Raw genomic sequence first — 21,124 nt, 5'->3', positions numbered from 1 at the left:
CTCTTTCGCGCGCCTGTCGATTAACACGTAATCCAATAACGCTCTCTGGCCATCTCTCCTACTTACATAAGTATACTTATGTATATCTCGCTTTTTAAAGCAGGTATTCCCAATCATCAGTCCTTTTTCAGCACATAAATCTACAAGCTCTTCACCATTTCCATTTACGACACTGAACACCCCATGTATACCAATTATTCCCTCAACTACCACATAACACCTTTGCATTCAAATCACCCATCACTATAACCCGGTCTCGTGAATCAAAACCACTAACACACTCATTCAGCTGCTCCCAAAACACTTGCCACTCATAACCTTTCTTCTCATGCCCAGGTGCATATGCACCAATAATCACCCATCTCTCTCCATCAACTTTCAGTTTTACCCATATTAATCGAGAATTTACTTTCTCACATTCTATCACATACTCCCACAACTCCTGTTTCAGGAGTACTGCTACTCCTTCAATTGTTCTTGTCCTCTCACTAACCCCTGACTTTACTCCCAAGACATTCCCAAACCACTCTTCCCCTTTACCCTTGAGCTTCGTTTCACTCAGAGCCAAAACATCCAGGTCCCTTTCCTAAAACGTACTACCTATCTCTCCTTTTTTCATATATTGGTTACATCCATACACATTTAGACACCCCAGTCTGAGCCTTCGAGGAGGATGAGCACTCCCCGCGTGACTCCTTCCGTTTCCCATTCTAGAAAGTTTAGATATATATATATATATATATATATATATATATATATATATATATATATATATATATATATATATATATATATATATATATATATATATATATATATATATATATATATATATATAAATGTATGTATATATATGTATATATATATATATATATATATATATATATATATATATATATATATATATATATATATATATATATATATATATATATATATATATATATATATATATATATATATATATATATATATATATATTGTTTTTGGATGGGGTTGTTAGGGAGGTGAATGCAAGAGTTTTGGAAAGAGGGGCAAGTATGAATTCTGTTGGGGATGAGAGAGCTCGGGAAGTGAGTCAGTTGTTGTTCGCTGATGATACAGCGCTGGTGGCTGATTCATGTGAGAAACTGCAGAAGCTGGTGACTGAGTTTGGTAAAGTGTGTGGAAGAAGAAACTTAAGAGTAAATGTGAATAAGAGCAAGGTAATTAGGTACAGTAGGGTTGAGGGTCAAGTCAATTGGGAGGTAAGTTTGAATGGAGAAAAACTGGAGGAAGTAAAGTGTTTTAGATATCTGGGAGTGGATCTGGCAGCGGATGGAACCATGGAAGCGGAAGTGGATCATAGGGTGGGGGAGGGGGAGAAAATCCTGGGAGCCTTGAAGAATGTGTGGAAGTCGAGAACATTATCTCGGAAAGCAAAAATGGGTATGTTTGAAGGAATAGTGGTTCCAACAATGTTGTATGGTTGCGAGGCGTGGGCTATGGATAGAATTGTGCTCAGGAGGATGGATATGCTGGAAATGAGATGTTTGAGGACAATATGTGGTGTGAGGTGGTTTGATCGAGTAAGTAACGTAAGGGTAAGAGAGATGTGTGGAAATAAAAAGAGCTTGGGTGAGAGAGCAGAAGAGGGTGTTTTGAAATGGTTTTAGCACATGGAGAGTATGGGTGAGGAAAGATTGACCAAGAGGATATATGTGTCGGAGGTGGAGGTAACGAAGAGAAGTGGGAGACCAAATTGGAGGTGGAAAGATGGAGTGAAAAAGATTTTGTGTGATCGGGGCCTGAACATGCAGGAGGGTGAAAGGAGTGCAAGGAATAGAGTGAATTGGATCGATGTGGTATACCGGGGTTGACGTGCTGTCAGTGGATTGAATCAGGGCATGTGAAGCGTCTGGAGTAAACCATGGAAAGCTGTGTAGGTATGTATATTTGCGTGTGTCGACGTATGTATATACATGTGTATGGGGGTGGGTTGGGCCATTTCTTTCGTCTGTTTCCTTGCGCTACCTCGCAAACGCGGGAGAGAGTGACAAAGTAAAAAGAAATATATATATATATATATATATATATATATATATATATATATATATATATATATATATATATATATATATATATACGTAGATATGATGATCAAACTTGTCCGTGATGATAGTAGGAAGGTTAAATTGCACTTCGGTAGTTCATACAATTTAATTGAACGTAATTTTTCTATACATGTGGCGCGACGTGTTTTGTGAAGACAATCCACCTCATCAGGGGCCAATACTTAAAAAAGTTATTTAAATTGCAACATCACATTTGAGTTCCGCCGTCGAACACCAATCAGTACATATCCGCTTTGTCTGGCAGTAACCGTTGTAAGGGAGAGTGACTGAGGGGGGTGGGGGTTGGTTTGGGGTTGGGTCATATGGCGGGGGTTGACCTAGGTATCTGGGTGTCTTGAACAACTTTTTCTTTACTTTTTCGTGTTTTGTCAATTCTCTCATAATGATATGATTGATGCTAGGATGGGCTTTAGAATTGTCTGAGGACAAATTAAAGTTTTTTAGTGTTGGGAAATAAGACAGATTCAATAACACTGTGTGACACAATCAGCAGAGGGGTATAAGATAACGGAATTCTCAAGATATATGGCGTAATCATTTTATGACACTGTTTAGCGATCGCATTTTTGGTCATGCTTGCGTACTGCATGACGGTTGCAGGTTTTTAGAGCTGGCCTAAATATATATCTTTACATGCCTTACATTTGTCGGCGTAAGCACTCCCAATTGCTGCATGATTTGGCCTTCTATTTACTAAGGAATTATTGATGGTGCTATTATACTGGAAAGCAACATTACAAACATTTCTTTAGAACATGTCGTAGACGTTGCGTAAGACAAGGGAGCAAATGGGAACTTCAGTGAAGGGGGCAAATGGGGAGGTGATAACAAGTAGTGGTGATGTGAGAAGGAGATGGAGTGAGTATTTTGAAGGTTTGTTGAATGTGTTTGATGATAGAGTGGCAGATATAGGGTGTTTTGGTCGAGGTGGTGTGCAAAGTGAGAGGGTTAGGGAAAATGATTTGGTAAACAGAGAAGAGGTAGTAAAAGCTTTGCGGAAGATGAAAGCCGGCAAGGCAGCAGGTTTGGATGGTATTGCAGTGGAATTTATTAAAAAAGGGGGTGACTGTATTGTTGACTGGTTGGTAAGGTTATTTAATGTATGTATGACTCATGGAGAGGTGCCTGAGGATTGGCGGAATGCGTGCATAGTGCCATTGTACAAAGGCAAAGGGGATAAGAGTGAGTGCTCAAATTACAGAGGTATAAGTTTGTTGAGTATTCCTGGTAAATTATATGGGAGGGTATTGATTGAGAGGGTGAAGGCATGTACAGAGCATCAGATTGGGGAAGAGCAGTGTGGTTTCAGAAGTGGTAGAGGATGTGTGGATCAGGTGTTTGCTTTGAAGAATGCATGTGAGAAATACTTAGAAAAGCAAATGGATTTGTATGTAGCATTTATGGATCTGGAGAAGGCATATGATAGAGTTGATAGAGATGCTCTGTGGAAGGTATTAAGAATATATGGTGTGGGAGGCAAGTTGTTAGAAGCAGTGAAAAGTTTTTATCGAGGATGTAAGGCATGTGTACGTGTAGGAAGAGAGGAAAGTGATTGGTTCTCAGTGAATGTAGGTTTGCGGCAGGGGTGTGTGATGTCTCCATGGTTGTTTAATTTGTTTATGGATGGGGTTGTTAGGGAGGTGAATGCAAGAGTTCTGGAAAGAGGGGCAAGTATGAAGTCTGTTGGGGATGAGAGAGCTTGGGAAGTGAGTCAGTTGTTGTTCGCTGATGATACAGCGCTGGTGGCTGATTCATGTGAGAAACTGCAGAAGCTGGTGACTGAGTTTGGTAAAGTGTGTGAAAGAAGAAAGTTAAGAGTAAATGTGAATAAGAGCAAGGTTATTAGGTACAGTAGGGTTGAGAGTCAAGTCAATTGGGAGGTGAGTTTGAATGGAGAAAAACTGGAGGAAGTGAAGTGTTTTAGATATCTGGGAGTGGATCTGGCAGCGGATGGAACCATGGAAGCGGAAGTGGATCATAGGGTGGGGGAGGGGGCGAAAATTCTGGGAGCCTTGAAGAATGTGTGGAAGTCGAGAACATTATCTCGGAAAGCAAAAATGGGTATGTTTGAAGGAATAGTGGTTCCAACAATGTTGTATGGTTGCGAGGCGTGGGCTATGGATAGAGTTGTGCGCAGGAGGATGGATGTGCTGGAAATGAGATGTTTGAGGACAGTGTGTGGTGTGAGGTGGTTTGATCGAGTAAGTAACGTAAGGGTAAGAGAGATGTGTGGAAATAAAAATAGCGTGGTTGAGAGAGCAGACGAGGGTGCTTTGAAATGGTTTGGGCACATGGAGAGAATGAGTGAGGAAAGATTGACCAAGAGGATATATGTGTCGGAGGTGGAGGGAACGAGGAGAAGAGGGAGACCAAATTGGAGGTGGAAAGATGGAGTGAAAAAGATTTTGTGTGATCGGGGCCTGAACATGCAGGAGGGTGAAAGGAGGGCAAGGAATAGAGTGAATTGGAGCGATGTGGTATACCGGGGTTGACGTGCTGTCAGTGGATTGAATCGGGGCATGTGAAGCGTCTGGGGTAAACCATGGAAAGCTGTGTAGATATGTATATTTGCGTGTGTGGACGTATGTATATACATGTGTATGGGGGTGGGTTGGGCCATTTCTTTCGTCTGTTTCCTTGCGCTACCTCGCAAACGCGGGAGACAGCGACAAACCAAAAAAAAAAAAAAAAAAAAAATGTCGTAGACAGCAAAGTTAGGAGAATAAGGCAACACCAAACATTAGACTTATCCTTATTTGCCATATTTGTGATACATGAAGCATAAAATGTCTTCTTAGCTTTCCAGTAAGCTTATTCACAAACCAACTGGGACAATATAAATGCCTAAAGATCCTAAAGGTACGTCTTATATGACTACATTCGTCTACAACGCCTATGGGATCACAAATAAGTAGCTCTCTCAAAAACATGGACATAACGACAGACATTTTCTAGGAGAATTATGGACTGAGAAATAATGAATGTAACTCTAAGAACTGGTAGGGTTCCTGTAGATTTTAAAGGACAAATGATCAGATTCTCTATTCATCGACACATCAAGAAAGAGCAGTTTGACTTTTTTCCCATTCAATCTTGAATTGGATTGTGGGGTGGATGTTATTCAATTCTTTAATGAAAACATCACAATCTTGGGAAAATGGTCATGAGAAGCACACATCATCAACGTATCAAAACCAGACTTTCGGATGAGTATTGACTGGAGTTAGAATTAAACTCTCAAAATATTCCTTAAATAAGCTACCCAGAATCATACTAATAGGGTGTAACATGGTAAGACAAAATTTCTGTCCATGAAAATCACCTTCATCATCTTGGAAAACATTATGAATAAAGCTCAACAAATGAATGAAAGTCTTTATGGGCAGGGTCAAGTCAAGGCTGAGATCGGGCAATTCACTCCTTAGATGTGTAATGGTTTCATTAATGCGCACTTTAGTGAAAAGGGCATTCACTTTTCGCCAAAGTACCCATTAATGAAACCATCGCATATCTAAAGAAGAAACTGTCCGATCTCAACCTTGACTTGCCTCTACCCATACAGACTTTCATTGACTTAGATGAAATTTTTGTTTCTAATAATGTTGTCCAAGATGATGAAATAAAAGTAATTTTCAGTGTCAGAGATTTGGTTTTGCCATGGGATACCATCTTAGCCCAGTTCTGTTTAACTTATCTAAGGAATATTTTGAGATTGAAATTCTAACTTCAGTCAATAATTATCCGAAAATCTGGTTTTGATACGTTGATGATGTGTGGCCCTTATGGCCATCTTCCCAAATTGTCATGTTTTCTGTAATGAATTAAATAACATACACCCTACTATCATATTCAAGATGGAATGGGAAAAAGAAGGCAAACTGCTCTTTCTTAATGTTTTGATAGAATAGAGAATCTGATCATTTGTCCTTTAAAAATCTACGGGAAACTTACCAATTCTGAGAGTTATATTCATCATATCTCAGTTCATAATTCTTCTCGAAAAGTGTTTGTCGTTATGTCCATGTTTTTAAGCGCGCTACGGATTTGTAATCCCATAGGCCTGGTAGACGAATGTATTCATATAAAACGTGTCTTTAGGCAGTTACATTATCACAGTTGGTTTGTAAACAAAGCTTACTGGAAAGCTAGGAAGACATGCTTCTTGTAACAAAAATGTGACAAATGTCTGAATGTTTAGTGTTGCCCTGTTCTCTCAACTTAGCTAATCTAATACACGTTCTGAAAAAAAGGTGCTTCCAGTGTCACTTTCCAGTACAATGACACCATCAGTAAGACCTTACTTAATAAATAGTAGGCCAAATCATGCAACAATTGGGAGCATTTACGCCGTCAAATGCATGGCATGTAAACATATATATTTAGGCCAGACCGGAAGAACTGTAACGGAGCGGTGTTATTGGCACCGTCATGCAATACGCAAGGATGCCCACAAAAACGCGGTCGCAAAACATTGTCATGAAAATAATCACCTCAGAGATCTTGAAAATCCTCATTATTTCATACCCCTCTGCTTTCTATGCCACACCCAACAACTCGGGTCAACCCGGCCACATGACCCACCCTCCTTAATCACTCTGTCTTACAACGGCAACTGCCAGACAAAGCGGACAGTGGTTGGTCTGTGCTGATCGGTGTTGGACGACGGGGAATCAAGTGTGATGTTGGGATTTAAATAACTTTGTTAAGTAATGACACCTGATGAGGTGCCAGTATTTAACAGTACGAAACATGTCATGCCACATGTATAGAAAAATTGCATGTTAAATGAAATTGTATGAACTATATATATATATATATATATATATATATATATATATATATATATATATATATATATATATATATATATATATATATATATATATATATATATATATATATATATATATTATTTCTTTTTATTTTGCTTTGTCGCTGTCTCCCGCGTTTGCGAGGTAGCGCATGGAAACAGACGAAAGAAATAGCCCAACCCACCCCCATACACATGTATATACATACACGTCCACATACGCAAATATACATACCTATACATCTCAATGTACACATATATATATACACACACAGACACATACATATATACCTATGCACACAATTCACACTGTCTGCCTTTATTCGTTCCCATCGCCACCTCGCCACACATGGAATACCATCCCCCTCCCCCCTCATGTGTGCAACGTAGCGCTAGGAAAAGACAAAAAAAGGCCCATTCGTTCACACTCAGTCTCTAGCTGTCATGAAATAATGCCCGAAACCACAGCTTCCTTTCCACATCCAGGGACCACACAACTTTCCATGGTTTACCCCAGACGCTTCACGTGCCCTGATTCAATCCACTGACAGCACGTCAACCCCGGTATACCACATCGATCCAATTCACTCTATTCCTTGCCCGCCTTTCACCCTCCTGCATGTTCAGGCCCCGATCACTCAAAATCTTTTTCACTCCATCTTTCCACCTCCAATTTGGTCTCCCACTTCTCCTCGTTCCCTCCACCTCCGACACATATATCCTCTTGGTCAATCTTTCCTCACTCATTTTCTCCATGTGCCCAAACCATTTCAAAACACCCTCTTCTGCTCTCTCAACCACGCTCTTTTTGTTTCCACACATCTCTCTTACCCTTACATTACTTACTCGATCAAACCACCTCACACCACACATTGTCCTCAAACATCTCATTTCCAGCACATCCACCCTCCTGCGCACAACTCTATCCATAGCCCACGCCTCGCAACCATACAACATTGTTGGAACCACTATTCCTTCAAACATACCCATTTTTGCTTTCCGAGATAATGTTCTCGACTTCCACACATTCTTCAAGGCTCCCAGGATTTTTGCCCCCTCCCCCACCCTATGATTCACTTCCGCTTCCATGGTTCCATCCGCTGCCAGATCCACTCCCAGATATCTAAAACACTTTACTTCCTCCAGTTTTTCTCCATTCAAACTTACCTCCCAGTTGACTTGACCCTCAACCCTACTGTACCTAATAACCTTGCTCTTATTCACATTTACTCTTAACTTTCTTCTTTCACACACTTTACCAAACTCAGTCACCAGCTTCTGCAGTTTCTCACATGAATCAGCCACCAGCGCTGTATCATCAGCGAACAACAACTGACTCACTTCCCAAGCTCTCTCATCCCAACAGACTTCATACTTGCCCCTCTTTCCAAAACTCTTGCATTCACCTCCCTAACAACCCCATCCATAAACAAATTAAACAACCATGGAGACATCACACACCCCTGCCGCAAACCTACATTCACTGAGAACCAATCACTTTCCTCTCTTCCTACACGTACACATGCCTTACATCCTCGATAAAAGCTTTTCACTGCTTCTAACAACTTGCCTCCCACACCATATATTCTTAATACCTTCCACAGAGCATCTCTATCAACTCTATCATATGCCTTCTCCAGATCCATAAATGCTACATACAAATCCATTTGCTTTTCTAAGTATTTCTCACATACATTCTTCAAAGCAAACACCTGATCTACACATCCTCTACCACTTCTATATATATATATATATATATATATATATATATATATATATATATATATATATATATATATATATATATATATATATATATATATATATATATATATATATATATATGTATATATATATATGAACTATATATATATATATATATATATATATATATATATATATATATATATATATATATATATATATGTATATATATATATATATACGTTGAGATGTATAAGTATGTATATTTGCGTGTGTGGACGTGTATGTACATACATGTGTATGTGGGTGGGTTGGGCCATTCTTTCGTCTGTTTCCTTGCGCTACCTCGCTAACGCAGGAGACAGCGACAAAGCCAAATATATGAAAAAGAATATATATATATATATATATATATATATATATATATATATATATATATATATATATATATATATATATATATATATATATATATATATATTCACGCAGACAATCTGCCTCATCAGGTGCAAATAATTCATAATCTTTTTTTTTTTCAAATCTCAACACCACAATACCACACTGATATTTCCGCGTCTCCTCTGCCATTATCGACTACACACGGGGCTGACCGTTAAAGGGAAAGTGATGGGCGCCTTGTGGTTAATGGGGGTTATGTGTGTGTATTGGGGAGGGGGGGTGAAGCCTGGATGACAAAATGTGTGTTCGACTATTTTCTTGTTATCGTTTCCTGATAATTCTTTAATAATGATTTGATTGATAATGAGAAGTGTTTCAATGTTACCTGGGAACAAAACAAAGTTCTTAGTATCAGCAATGAAAACGACGTTAGGCGTAGCATTACCAGAAAAGCGGTATAATGTGACGTGTTGTTAAGGTCTACAGGGTGACTGTCTCATGACAGTGTATGGTGATCACATTTTTGTGGTCATTCATGTGTTCTGAATGACTGTGCATCTCTTAGTTACTATTTTGCCGGTCTGGCCAATGTTTATACATCTTTACATGCCTTACGTTTTACAGCGTAAACACTCCGAATCTTTAGATAATTTGGGTTACTTTTGATTAAGGTCTTACTGGTAGTGTAATAACACTAGAAGGTAACATTTAAAGCATTGTCATACATTAGCTAAGTTAGGTGAATAGCAACACTAAACATTTACACCTATCATCATTTTCCACATATTTGTTACTGGATGTCTCCTTAGCTTTACAGTACGCCCTATTCACAGACTACATAGGATAACATAATTACCTAAAGATAGATCTTATATGAACACATTCGTTAGCTAGACTTATGGGATCACATATCATTAATGCTCTTAAAAACAGACATAACAACAGACATTTTCACAGAAGAATCATGAATTAAAGAATAATGAATATAACTCTCAGAGTTGGTAGGCTTCCTGTAGATCTTGAAGGACAAATGATCAGATTCCCTAGTTATCAACACATCAAGAAACGGCACTTTGCCTTCTTTTTCCCATTCAATCTTGAATTTGATGGCGGGGTGAGTATTACTTAATTCATTTAATGAAAACATCACAGTCTTGGGAAGATGGCCATAAGGACCACACATCATCATTAGATTTGATTTGAATTCCCTTCTCACTAAAGTCTCCATTGGTGAAACCATCACACGCCTAAGATAGATACTACCTTATCTCAGTCTAGCCTTACCACTGCCCATAAAAACTTTCATTGACTTAAGAGAGCTTTGTGTTTCCAATGTAGAAAATATATACATCGGCACCATCATTCAGTAGCAAGGGATGACCACAAAAATGCGATCGCTAAAAACTGTCAATGAAACGATCACACTGTAGACCTAAACAACCCAATCACATTGTACTCCTCTTTTAATTATGATACTGTTAACGTTACTGAATCTGCCTTAATTGCTAATGCTAAGAACTTTGTTCCCAAGTAACTTTAAAGAGCATCCTATCATCAACAAAATCATTATGAAAGAATTATCAAGTAGGAATAACATAACACAAATAGTCGAACAAACATTATGTTACCCAACTTTCCCTTTAACAGTCAGCTAGTGTGTAGTCGAGAATGGCAGATGAGAGACGAAATTTTTGTGGTGTTGGGATTAAAAATCTTATGAATTTCTTGCACCTGATGAGGCGGATTGTCTCCGTGGAATATGTAGTGTATAGCAAAATTACATGTTGAATGGTACTATCGGAGCTACTGAATTGCGATTTCATCTTCATAACTATCATCACGGACTAGTGTGATCAATATATATATATATATATATTTTTTTTTTCTTTCTTTTAAACTATTCGCCATTTCCCGCGTTAGCGAGGTAGCGTTAAGAACAGAGGACTGGGGCTTTTTTGGAATATCCTCACCTGGCCCCCTCTGTTCCTTCTTTTGGAAAATTAAAAAAAAAAAAAAACGAGAGGGGAGGATTTCCAGCCCCCCGCTCCCTCCCCTTTTAGTCGCCTTCTACGACACGCAGGGAATACGTGGGAAGTATTCTTAATCCCCCATCCCCAGGGATAAAATATATATATATATATATATATATATATATATATATATATATATATATATATATATATATATATATATATATATATGTATATATATATATATATATATATATATATATATATATATATATATATATATATATATATATATATATTCATTCATTCATTTGTTATACTTTGTCGCTACCTCCCGCGTTAGCGGGGTAGCGCGAGGAAACAGATGAAAGAATGGCCCAACCCACCCACACACCCATGTATAAACATACACGCCCACACATGCACATATACATACCTATAAATTTCAGCGTATACATACATATACATACGCAGATACATGCAGATATATACATGTATGCACATGTACATATCCATACTTGCTGCCTTCATCCATTCTCGTCGCCACCCCGCCACACATGAAATGGTACACACCTCCCCCAGCGCGCGCGCGAGGTAGCGCCAGAAAAAGACAACAAAGGCCACATTCGTTCCCACTCAGTCTCTAGGTGTCATATGTAATGCAACGAAACCAAAGCTCCCTTCCCACATCCTGGCCCCACTAAAGTTTCCAAGGTTTACTCCAGACGCTTCACATGCCCTGGTTCAATCCACTGACAGCACGTCGACCCTGGTACACCACATCGTTCCAATTCATTCTATTCCTTCACGCCTTTCATCCTCCTGTATGGCTAGGACGTGATCGTTCAAAATCTTCTTCATTCCATCCTTCCACCTCCAATTTGGTCTCCCACTATTCCTCGTTCCCTCCACCTCTGACACACATATCCTCTTTGTCAATCTGTTCTCACTCATTCTCTCCATGTAGCCAAACAATTCTAATACGCCCTCTTCTGCTCTCTCAACTACACTCTTTTTATTACCACAAATCTCTCTTACCCTTTAATTACTTACTCGATCAAACCACCTCACATCACATATTGTCCTCAAATATCTCATTTCCAACATATCCACCCTCCTTCGTTTTACCCTATCTATAGCCCATGCCTCACAGCCACATAACATTGTTGGAACCACTACTCCTTCAAACATACCCAGTTTTGCTCTCCGAGATAACGTTCTCGCCTTCCACACAATTTTCAACGCTCCCAAAACCTTCGCCCGCTCCCCCCACCCTGTGACTCAATTCCGCTTCCATGGTTCCATCCGCTGTCAAATCCACTCCCAGATATCTAAAAAGCTTCATATCCTCCAGTTTTTCTCCATTCAAACTTCCCTCCCAAATTACTTGTCTCTCAACCCTACTGAACCTAATAACCTTACTCTTGTTCACAATTACTCTCAGCGTTCTTCTTTCACACACTTTACCAAACTCAGTCACCAACTTCTAAAGTTTTTCATCCGAATCAGCCACCAGGGTTGTATCATCAGCGAACAACAACTGACTCATTTCCCAAACCCTCTTATCCACAACAGACCGCATACTTGCCTCTCTCTCCAAAGCTTTTGCATTCACCTCCCTAACAACCCCATCCATAAACAAATTAAACAACCATGGAGACATCACGCATACCTGCTGCAAACAGACATTCACTGGGAACCAATCACTTTCCGTTCACATGCCTTATATCCTCGATAAAAACTTTTCACTGCTTCCAGCAACTTACCTCCCATACCATATACTCTTAATACCTTCCACAGAGCATCTCTATCAACTCTGTCATATGCCCTCTCCAGATCCATAAATGCCACATACAAATCCATCTGTCTTTCTAAGTATTTCTCACATACATTCTTCAGAGCAAACACCTGATCCACACATCCTCTACCACTTCTGAAACCCCACTGCTCTTCTCTAATCTCATGCTTTGTGCATGCCTGCACCCTGTCAATCAATAGCCTCCCATGTGATTTCCCAGGAATACTCAACATACTTATACCTCTGTAATTTGAACACTCACCTGTATCCCCTTTGCCGTTGTACAATGGCACTATGCATGCATTCTGCCAATTCTTGGGCACTTCAACATGAACCGTACATACATTGAATATCCTCACCAACCATTCAGTTACACAGTCGTCCCCTTTTTAATGAATTCCATTACAATACCATCCAAACCCGCCGTCTTGACGGCTTTCATCTTTCGCACAGCTTTCACTACCTCTTCTCTATTTACCAACCCATTTTCCATAACCTTCTCACTTCTCACACCACTTCGACCAAAACACTCCATATCTGCCACTCTATCATCAAACATTCAACAAACCTTAAAAATACTCTTTCCATCTCCTTTTAACTTCAGTACTACTTGTTATTACCTCCCCATTAGCCCCCCTGACCGGTGTTCGCATTTGTTCTCTTGTCTTACGCACTTTATTTACCTCCTTCCAAAACATCTTTTTATTCTCCCTAAACTTCAACGATACTCTCTCACCCTAACTCTCTTTTGCTGTCTTTTTCACCTCTTGCCACCTTTCTCTTTACTTCCTGCCTCTTTCTTTTATGCATCTCCAGTCATTTGCACTATTTCCCTGCAAAAATCGTCCAAATGCCTCTCTCTTCTCTTTCATTAATAATCTTACTTCTTCATCACACCACTCACTACCCTTCCTGATCTGCCTCACCTCCCACCTTTCTTATGCCACGGGCATCTTTTGCGGAAGTCATCGCTGCTTCCCTAAATACATCACATTCCTCCTCCACTCCCCTTACGTCATTTGCCTTCACCTTTTCCTTCTTCACACAAGTCTCCTTTCTAAGCTCACTTACTCTCACCACTCTCCTTCACCCCAACATTCTTTCTTCTTTTCTGTAAACCTCTACAAATCTTCACCTTCGCTTCCACAAGATAATGATCAGACATCCCTCCAGTTGCCCTTCTCAGCACGTTAACATCCAAAAGTCTCTCTTTCACGTGCCTATCAATCATCACGTAATCCAATAGCGCTCTCTGGCCATCTCTCCTACTTATATACTTATATATATCTCGCTTTTAAACCAGGTATTCCCATTCACCAGTCCTTTTTCAGCACACAAATCTACATGCTCTTCACCATTTCTATTTACAACACTGAGCACCCCATGTACACCAATTATACCCTCAACTGCCGCATTACTCACCGTTGCATTCAAATCACCCATCACTATAACCCGGTCTCGTGCATCAAAGTTGCTAACACACTCAGCTGATTCCAAAACGTTTATGTCTAATGATCTTTCTTTTCATGACCGGTTGCATATGCACCAACAATCACCCATCTCTCTCCATCAACTTTCAGTTTTACCCATATCAATCTAGAGTTTACTTTCTTACACTCTATCACATACTCCTACCACTCCTGTTTCAGGAATAGTGCTACTCCTTCCTTTGCTCTTGTCATCTCGCCAACCCCTGACTTTCCTCCCAAGACATTCCCAAATCACTCTTCCCCTTTACCCTTGAGCTTCATTTCACTCAGAGCCAAAACATCCAGGTTCCTTTCCTCTAGCATAGTACCTATCTTTCCTTTTTTCTCATCTTGGTTACATCCACACACATTTAGACACCCCAATCTGAGCCTTCGAGGAGGATGAGCACTCCCCGCGTGACTCCTGTTTCCCCTTTCATAAACTTAAAACAGAAGGAGGGGAGGGTTTGTAGCCTCCCGCTTTAGTCGCCCTCTACGACACGCGAGGAGTGCGTGGAAGTATTCTTCCTCCCGTATCCCCAGGGATATATATATATATATATATATATATATATATATATATATATATATATATATATATATATATATACATTTTTTTTTCTTGCTTTGTCGCTGTCTCCCGCGTTTGCGAGGTAGCGCAAGGAAACAGACGAAAGAAATGGCATAACCCACCCCCATACACATGTATATACTTACGTCCACACACGCAAATATACATACCTACACATCTTTCCATGGTTTACCCCAGACGCTTCACATGCCCTGATTCAACCCACTGACTGCACGTCAACCCCGGTATACCACATCGATCCAATTCACTCTATTCCTTGCCTTCCTTTCACCCTCCTGCATGTTCAGGCCCCGATCACGCAAAATCTTTTTTCACTCCATCTTTCCACCTCCAATTTGGTCTCCCACTTCTCGTTCCCTCCACCTCCGACACATATATCCTCTTGGTCAATCTTTCCTCACTCATTCTCTCCATGTGCCCAAACCATTTCAAAACACCCTCTTCTGCTCTCTCAACCACGCTCTTTCTATGTCCACACATCTCTCTTACCCTTACGTTACTTACTCAATCAAACCACCTCACACCACACATTGTCCTCAAACATCTCATTTCCAGCACATCCATCCTCCTGCGCACAACTCTATCCATAGCCCACGCCTCGCAACCATACAACATTGTTGGAACCACTATTCCTTCAAACATACCCATTTTTGCTTTCCGAGATAATGTTCTCGACTTCCACACATTCTTCAAGGCTCCCAGGATTTTCGCCCCCTCCCCCACCCTATGATCCACTTCCACTTCCATTGTTCCATCCGCTGCCAGATCCACTCCCAGATATCTAAAACACTTTACTTCCTCCAGTTTTTCTCCATTCAGACTCACCTCCCAACTGACTTGACCCTCAACCCTAATGTACCTAATAACCTTGCTCTTATTCACATTTACTCTTAACTTTCTTCTTTCACACACTTTACCAAACTCAGTCACCAGCTTCTGCAGTTTCTCACATGAATAAGCCACCAGCGCTGTATCATCAGCGGACAACAACTGACTCACTTCCCAAGCTCTCTCATCCACAACAGACTTCATACTTGCCCCTCTTTCCAACACTCTTGCATTCACCTCCCTAACAACCCCATCCATTAACAAATTAAACAACCATGGAGACATCACACACCCCTGCCGCAAACCTACATTCACTGAGAACCAATGACTTTCCTCCCTTCCTACACGTACATATATATATATATATATATATATATATATATATATATATATATATATATATATATATATATATATATATATATATATATATATATATATATATATATAATATATTTTTTTTTTATACTTTGTCGCTGTCTCCCGCGTTTGCGAGGTAGCGCAAGGAAACAGATGAAAGAAATGGCCCAACTCCCCCCCCATACACATGTATTAACATACGTCCACACACGCAAATATACATACCTACACAGCTTTCCATGGTTTACCCCAGACGCTTCACATGCCTTGATTCAATCCACTGACAGCACGTCAACCCCGGTATACCACATCGCTCCAATTCACTCTTATTCCTTGCCCTCCTTTCACCCTCCTGCATGTTCAGGCCCCGATCACACAAAATCTTTTTCACTCCATCTTTCCACCTCCAATTTGGTCTCCCTCTTCTCCTTGCTCCCTCCACCTCCGACACATATATCCTCTTGGTCAATCTTTCCTCACTCATCCTCTCCATGTGCCCAAACCACTTCAAAACACCCTCTTCTGCTCTCTCAACCACGCTCTTTTTATTTCCACACATCTCTCTTACCCTTACGTTACTCACTCGATCAAACCACCTCACACCACACATTGTCCTCAAACATCTCATTTCCAGCACATCCATCCTCCTGCGCACTACTCTATCCATAGCCCACGCCTCGCAACCATACAACATTGTTGGAACCACTATTCCTTCAAACATACCCATTTTTGCTTTCCGAGTTAATGTTCTCGACTTCCACACATTCTTCAAGGCCCCCAGAATTTTCGCCCCCTCCCCCACCCTATGATCCACTTCCGCTTCCATGGTTCCATCCGCTGCCAGATCCACTCCCAGATATCTAAAACACTTTACTTCCTCCAGTTTTTCTCCATTCAAACTCACCTCCCAATTGACTTGACCCTCAACCCTACTGTACCTAATAACCTTGCTCTTATTCACATTTACTCTTAACTTTCTTCTTCCACACACTTTACCAAACTCAGTCACCAGCTTCTGCAGTTTCTCAAATGAATCAGCCACCAGCGCTGTATCATCAGCGAACAACAACTGACTCACAAGCAAAGACCGGTAGATATGACTAAATTTTCGTTACATAAACTTAACTGGAGAGAATACTTTGTTCACAATAATACTAACGCTGAATGCTAAGGCATATTGTATATGTAATTCAGAGTTTGAGGCAATTCTTGGAATGTGTGGTTGTCCCCATGCTTGAGATTTTACATTTCCCGCGTGACATCAGTAGCAATGCTTACTTCTTGTATACATGCGGCACAGATGCATAGCTAACATCTGCTGGCCAAGATTTCCAAACTGAGTACTATTGTTGATGTTCCAAATCCCAGCACCATTATGAAGAACGCAGCCTGGAAATACAAATGTACCGTACTTGATGCTGGAAATAGAATAATCATTTGAATTTCATGAAGACACACAACCAAGCTTTAGCCACAGTAATGACAACAAACATCACGCAAAGTTCAACTGATTATTACTAATCGCATCGTGTATAAACCATGATATTTGCTACGTGCAACTTCCTGTATATCAGCCACTCTGACTGTGTAATGTACCACCCTCTGGTACAGGTCCAAATCTTTGGGATTCTATTTTTGCCAGTAAGTGAGAGAGAGAGAGAGAGAGAGAGAGAGAGAGAGAGAGAGAGAGAGAGAGAGAGAGAGAGAGAGAGAGAGAGAGAGAGAGAGAGAGAGAGAGAGAGAGAGAGAGAGAGAGAGAGAGAGAGAGAGAGAGAGAGAGAGAGAGAGAGAGAGAGAGAGAGAGAGAGAGAGGAAAATTAAAGATTATGAGAAATGAGACATGCGAGTTGTCTGTTGTCAAATGTTAGACTTAACAGGACCAAGAAATGGAAATTAACATCCATTGAAGAGGTGGCTCACTACACAGCCGTCACTAACCCTGCTGACACGCAGGTGGCTGCCCTCTCAACCAGTACCTGAAGGTGCTGAAGGCTGATGGCTGAGGGCCCAGAGTTGCCCAACGGGGAGATGTTCTGGGCCACCTTATTCACCTCATCATTGGCCCACTTGGTCACCAACCCCGCCTCTGTCAGCCGAATCAAACTGGAACAAGTTATATCCATCCATATTTCTATACAGATACAGCAACTAATAAGTGTAACAGAAGCGTGAAAACATCTCAAATGAGTCATCCTAATAATCACTGACTGATTGCACTCTTTTCAACAACCTTGTACCTTCCTTGCTCACCATGTGATTAGAACTTTCATCCTTTGGCATCATCTAATGCCGGCAAATTATATCTCTATACAAGTTATTATTTATGACTGTATATATTCTAAAATTGTTGCTGTAACAATTTGTAGCTTCTAGTTGTTTATTACTCATCGTCAGACCCTACCATAAATTTCCATACACTTGGTAAATTTTTTTACGATAACGCGTTAACGAAGTAGTGCTAGTAAACAGACGAAAGAATGGCCCAACCCACCCACATACACAAGAATATACACGCACATATACATACCTATACATTTCAACGTATACATAAATATACATACACAGATATATACATATATACACATGTACATAATTCATATCAGCTGCCTTTATTCTTTCCTGTCGCCACCCCACCACACATGAAATGACACCTCCTTCGCCCGCACGCGCGCTAGGTAGGGCTACGAAAAGACAACAAAGGCAACATTCGTTGACACTCAGTCATTAGCTGTCATGTATAATGCAACGAAACCACAGCTCCTTTTCCACATCTAGGCCCCACACAACTTTCCACGGTTTACCCCACACGCTTCACATGCCCTGGTTCAATCCATTGACAGCACGTCGACTCCTGTATACCACATCATTCCAAATCACTCTATTCCTTGCACGCCTTTAACCCTCCTGCATGTTCAGGCCCCGAACGCTCAAAATCTTTTTCACTCCATCTTTCCACCTCCAATTTGGTCTCCAACTTCTCGTTCCCTCCACCTCTGACACATATATCCTATTTGTCAACCTTCCCTCACTCATTCTCTCCATGTGACCAAACCATTTCAATAAACCCTCTTCTGCACTCTCAAACACACTCTTTTTATCACCACACATCTCTCTTACCCTTGCATTACTTACCCTATCAAAGCACCTCACACCATATAGTGTCCTCCAACATCTCATTTCCAACACATCCACCCTCCTCCGCACAACCCTATCTATTGCCCATGCCTCAAAACCATATAACATTGCTGGAACCACTATCTCTCGTGTCGTAGAAGGCGACTAAAGGGGACGGGAGCGGGGCGCTAGAAACCCTCCCTTCCTTGTATTTTAAATTTCTAAAAGGGAAAACAGAAGAAGGAGGCTCAGATTGGGGAAAGATAGGTAGTATGTTTGAGGAAAGGAACCTGGATGTTTTGGCTCTGAGTGAAAGAAAGCTCAAGCGTAAAGGGGAAGAGTGGTTTGGGAATGTTTTGGAAATAAAGTCAGGGGTTGGTGAGAGGACAAGAGCAAGGGAAGGACTTGCGCTACTCCTGAAACAGGAGTGGTGGAAGTATGTGATAGAGTGTAAGAAAGTAAACCCTAGATTGATATGGGTAAAACTGAAAGTGGATGGAGAGATGTGTGATTATTGGTGCCTGTGCACCTAGGCATGAGAAGAAAGATCATGCGAGGCAAGTGTTTTGGGAGCAGCTGAGTGAGCGTGTTAGTAGTTTCGATGCAAGAGACCGGGTTATAGTAATGGGTGATTTGAATGCAAAGGTGAGTAATGTGGCAGTTGAGGGAATAATTGGTGTACATCAGATGTTCAGTGCTGTAAATGGAAATGGTGAAGAGCTTGTGGATTTGTGTGCTGAAAAAGGACTGTTGATTGGGAATACCTTGTTTAAAAAGAGAGATATACATAAGTATACGTATATAAGTAGAAGAGATGGACAGAGTATTATTGGATTACGTGTTGATTGATAAGAGCATGAACGAGAGACTTTTGGATGTTAATGTGCTGAGAGGTGCAACTGGAGGGTTGTCTGATCTTTATCTTGTGGAGGCGAAGGTGAAGATTTGCAGATGTTTTCAGAAAAGAAGAAAGAATGTTGGGGTGAAGAAAGCGGTGAGAGTAAGTGGGCTTGGGAAGGAGACTTGTGTGGTGATGTACCAGGAGAGACTGAGTGCAAAATGGAAAAAGGTGAGAGCAACGGACGGTAGGGGGAGGGGGGGGGGAGGATGAGATGTATTTAGGGAAGCAGTGATAGCTTGAGCAAAAGATGCTTGTGGCATGAGAAGCGTGGGAGGTGGGCAGATTTGAAAGGGTAGTGTGCGGTAAGATGAAGAAGTAAGATCATTAGCGAAAGAGAAGCAAGAGGCATTTGGACGAGTTTTGCAGGGAAATGGTGCAAATGACAGGGAGATGCATAAAAGAAAGAAGCACGAGGACAAGAGAAAGGTGCAAGAGGTGAAAAAGAGGGCAAATGAGAGTTGGGGTAAGAGAGTTTCATAAAATATTACGGAGAATAAAAAGATGCTTTGGAAGGAGGTAAATAAAGTACGTAAGACAAGAGAACAAATGGGAACATCAGTGAAGGGGGCTAATATGGAGGTAATGACAAGTAGTGGTGATGTGAGAAGGAGATGGAGTGAGTGTTTTGAAGGTTTTTTGAATGTGTTAGATGATAGAGTGGCAGATAAAGGGTGTTTTGGTCGAAGTGGTGTGCGAAGTCAGAAGTTTAGGGAGAATGATTTGGTAAACAGAAATGAGGTAGTAAAGGCTTTGCAGAAGATGAAAGCCGGCAAGGCAGCGGGTTTGGATGGTATTGTAGTGTAATTTATTAAAAAGAAAGGGGGTGACTGTACTGTTGACTGGAAGGTAAGGGTATTTAATGTATGTATGACTCATGGTGAGGTACCTGAGGATTGGCGGAATGCATGCATAGTGCCGTTGTACAAAGGCAGTGGGGATAAAGGTAAGTGCTCAAATTACAGAGGTATACATTTGTTGAGTATTCCTGGGAAATTACATGGGAGTGAATTGATTGAGAGGGTGAAAGCATGTACAGAGCATCAGATTAGGGGAAGAGCAATGTGG

General features: G+C 40.7%; 1 protein-coding gene across 1 annotated transcript in view; it reads right to left on the bottom strand.

Moving 5' to 3' along the window:
- LOC139753532 (probable glutamate receptor) overlaps positions 1-21,124 on the bottom strand; it is a 176,035-nt gene that overhangs the window by 14,470 nt on the left and 140,441 nt on the right. Inside the window, exons 14-15 of the mRNA XM_071670180.1 lie at positions 18,021-18,147; positions 17,323-17,433 (exon numbers count right to left, since the gene is read on the bottom strand). Coding sequence (XP_071526281.1) covers positions 17,353-17,433; positions 18,021-18,147 — 208 coding nt within the window. The 3' untranslated portion in view covers positions 17,323-17,352. The remainder of the gene's footprint in view (positions 1-17,322; positions 17,434-18,020; positions 18,148-21,124) is intronic.

The sequence above is a fragment of the Panulirus ornatus genome, chromosome 14 (genome assembly GCF_036320965.1).
Source record: "Panulirus ornatus isolate Po-2019 chromosome 14, ASM3632096v1, whole genome shotgun sequence".
Classification (NCBI taxonomy): domain Eukaryota; kingdom Metazoa; phylum Arthropoda; class Malacostraca; order Decapoda; family Palinuridae; genus Panulirus; species Panulirus ornatus.
Note: the sequence above shows the minus strand (reverse complement) of the source record. Positions and strands in the feature narration are given on the sequence as shown.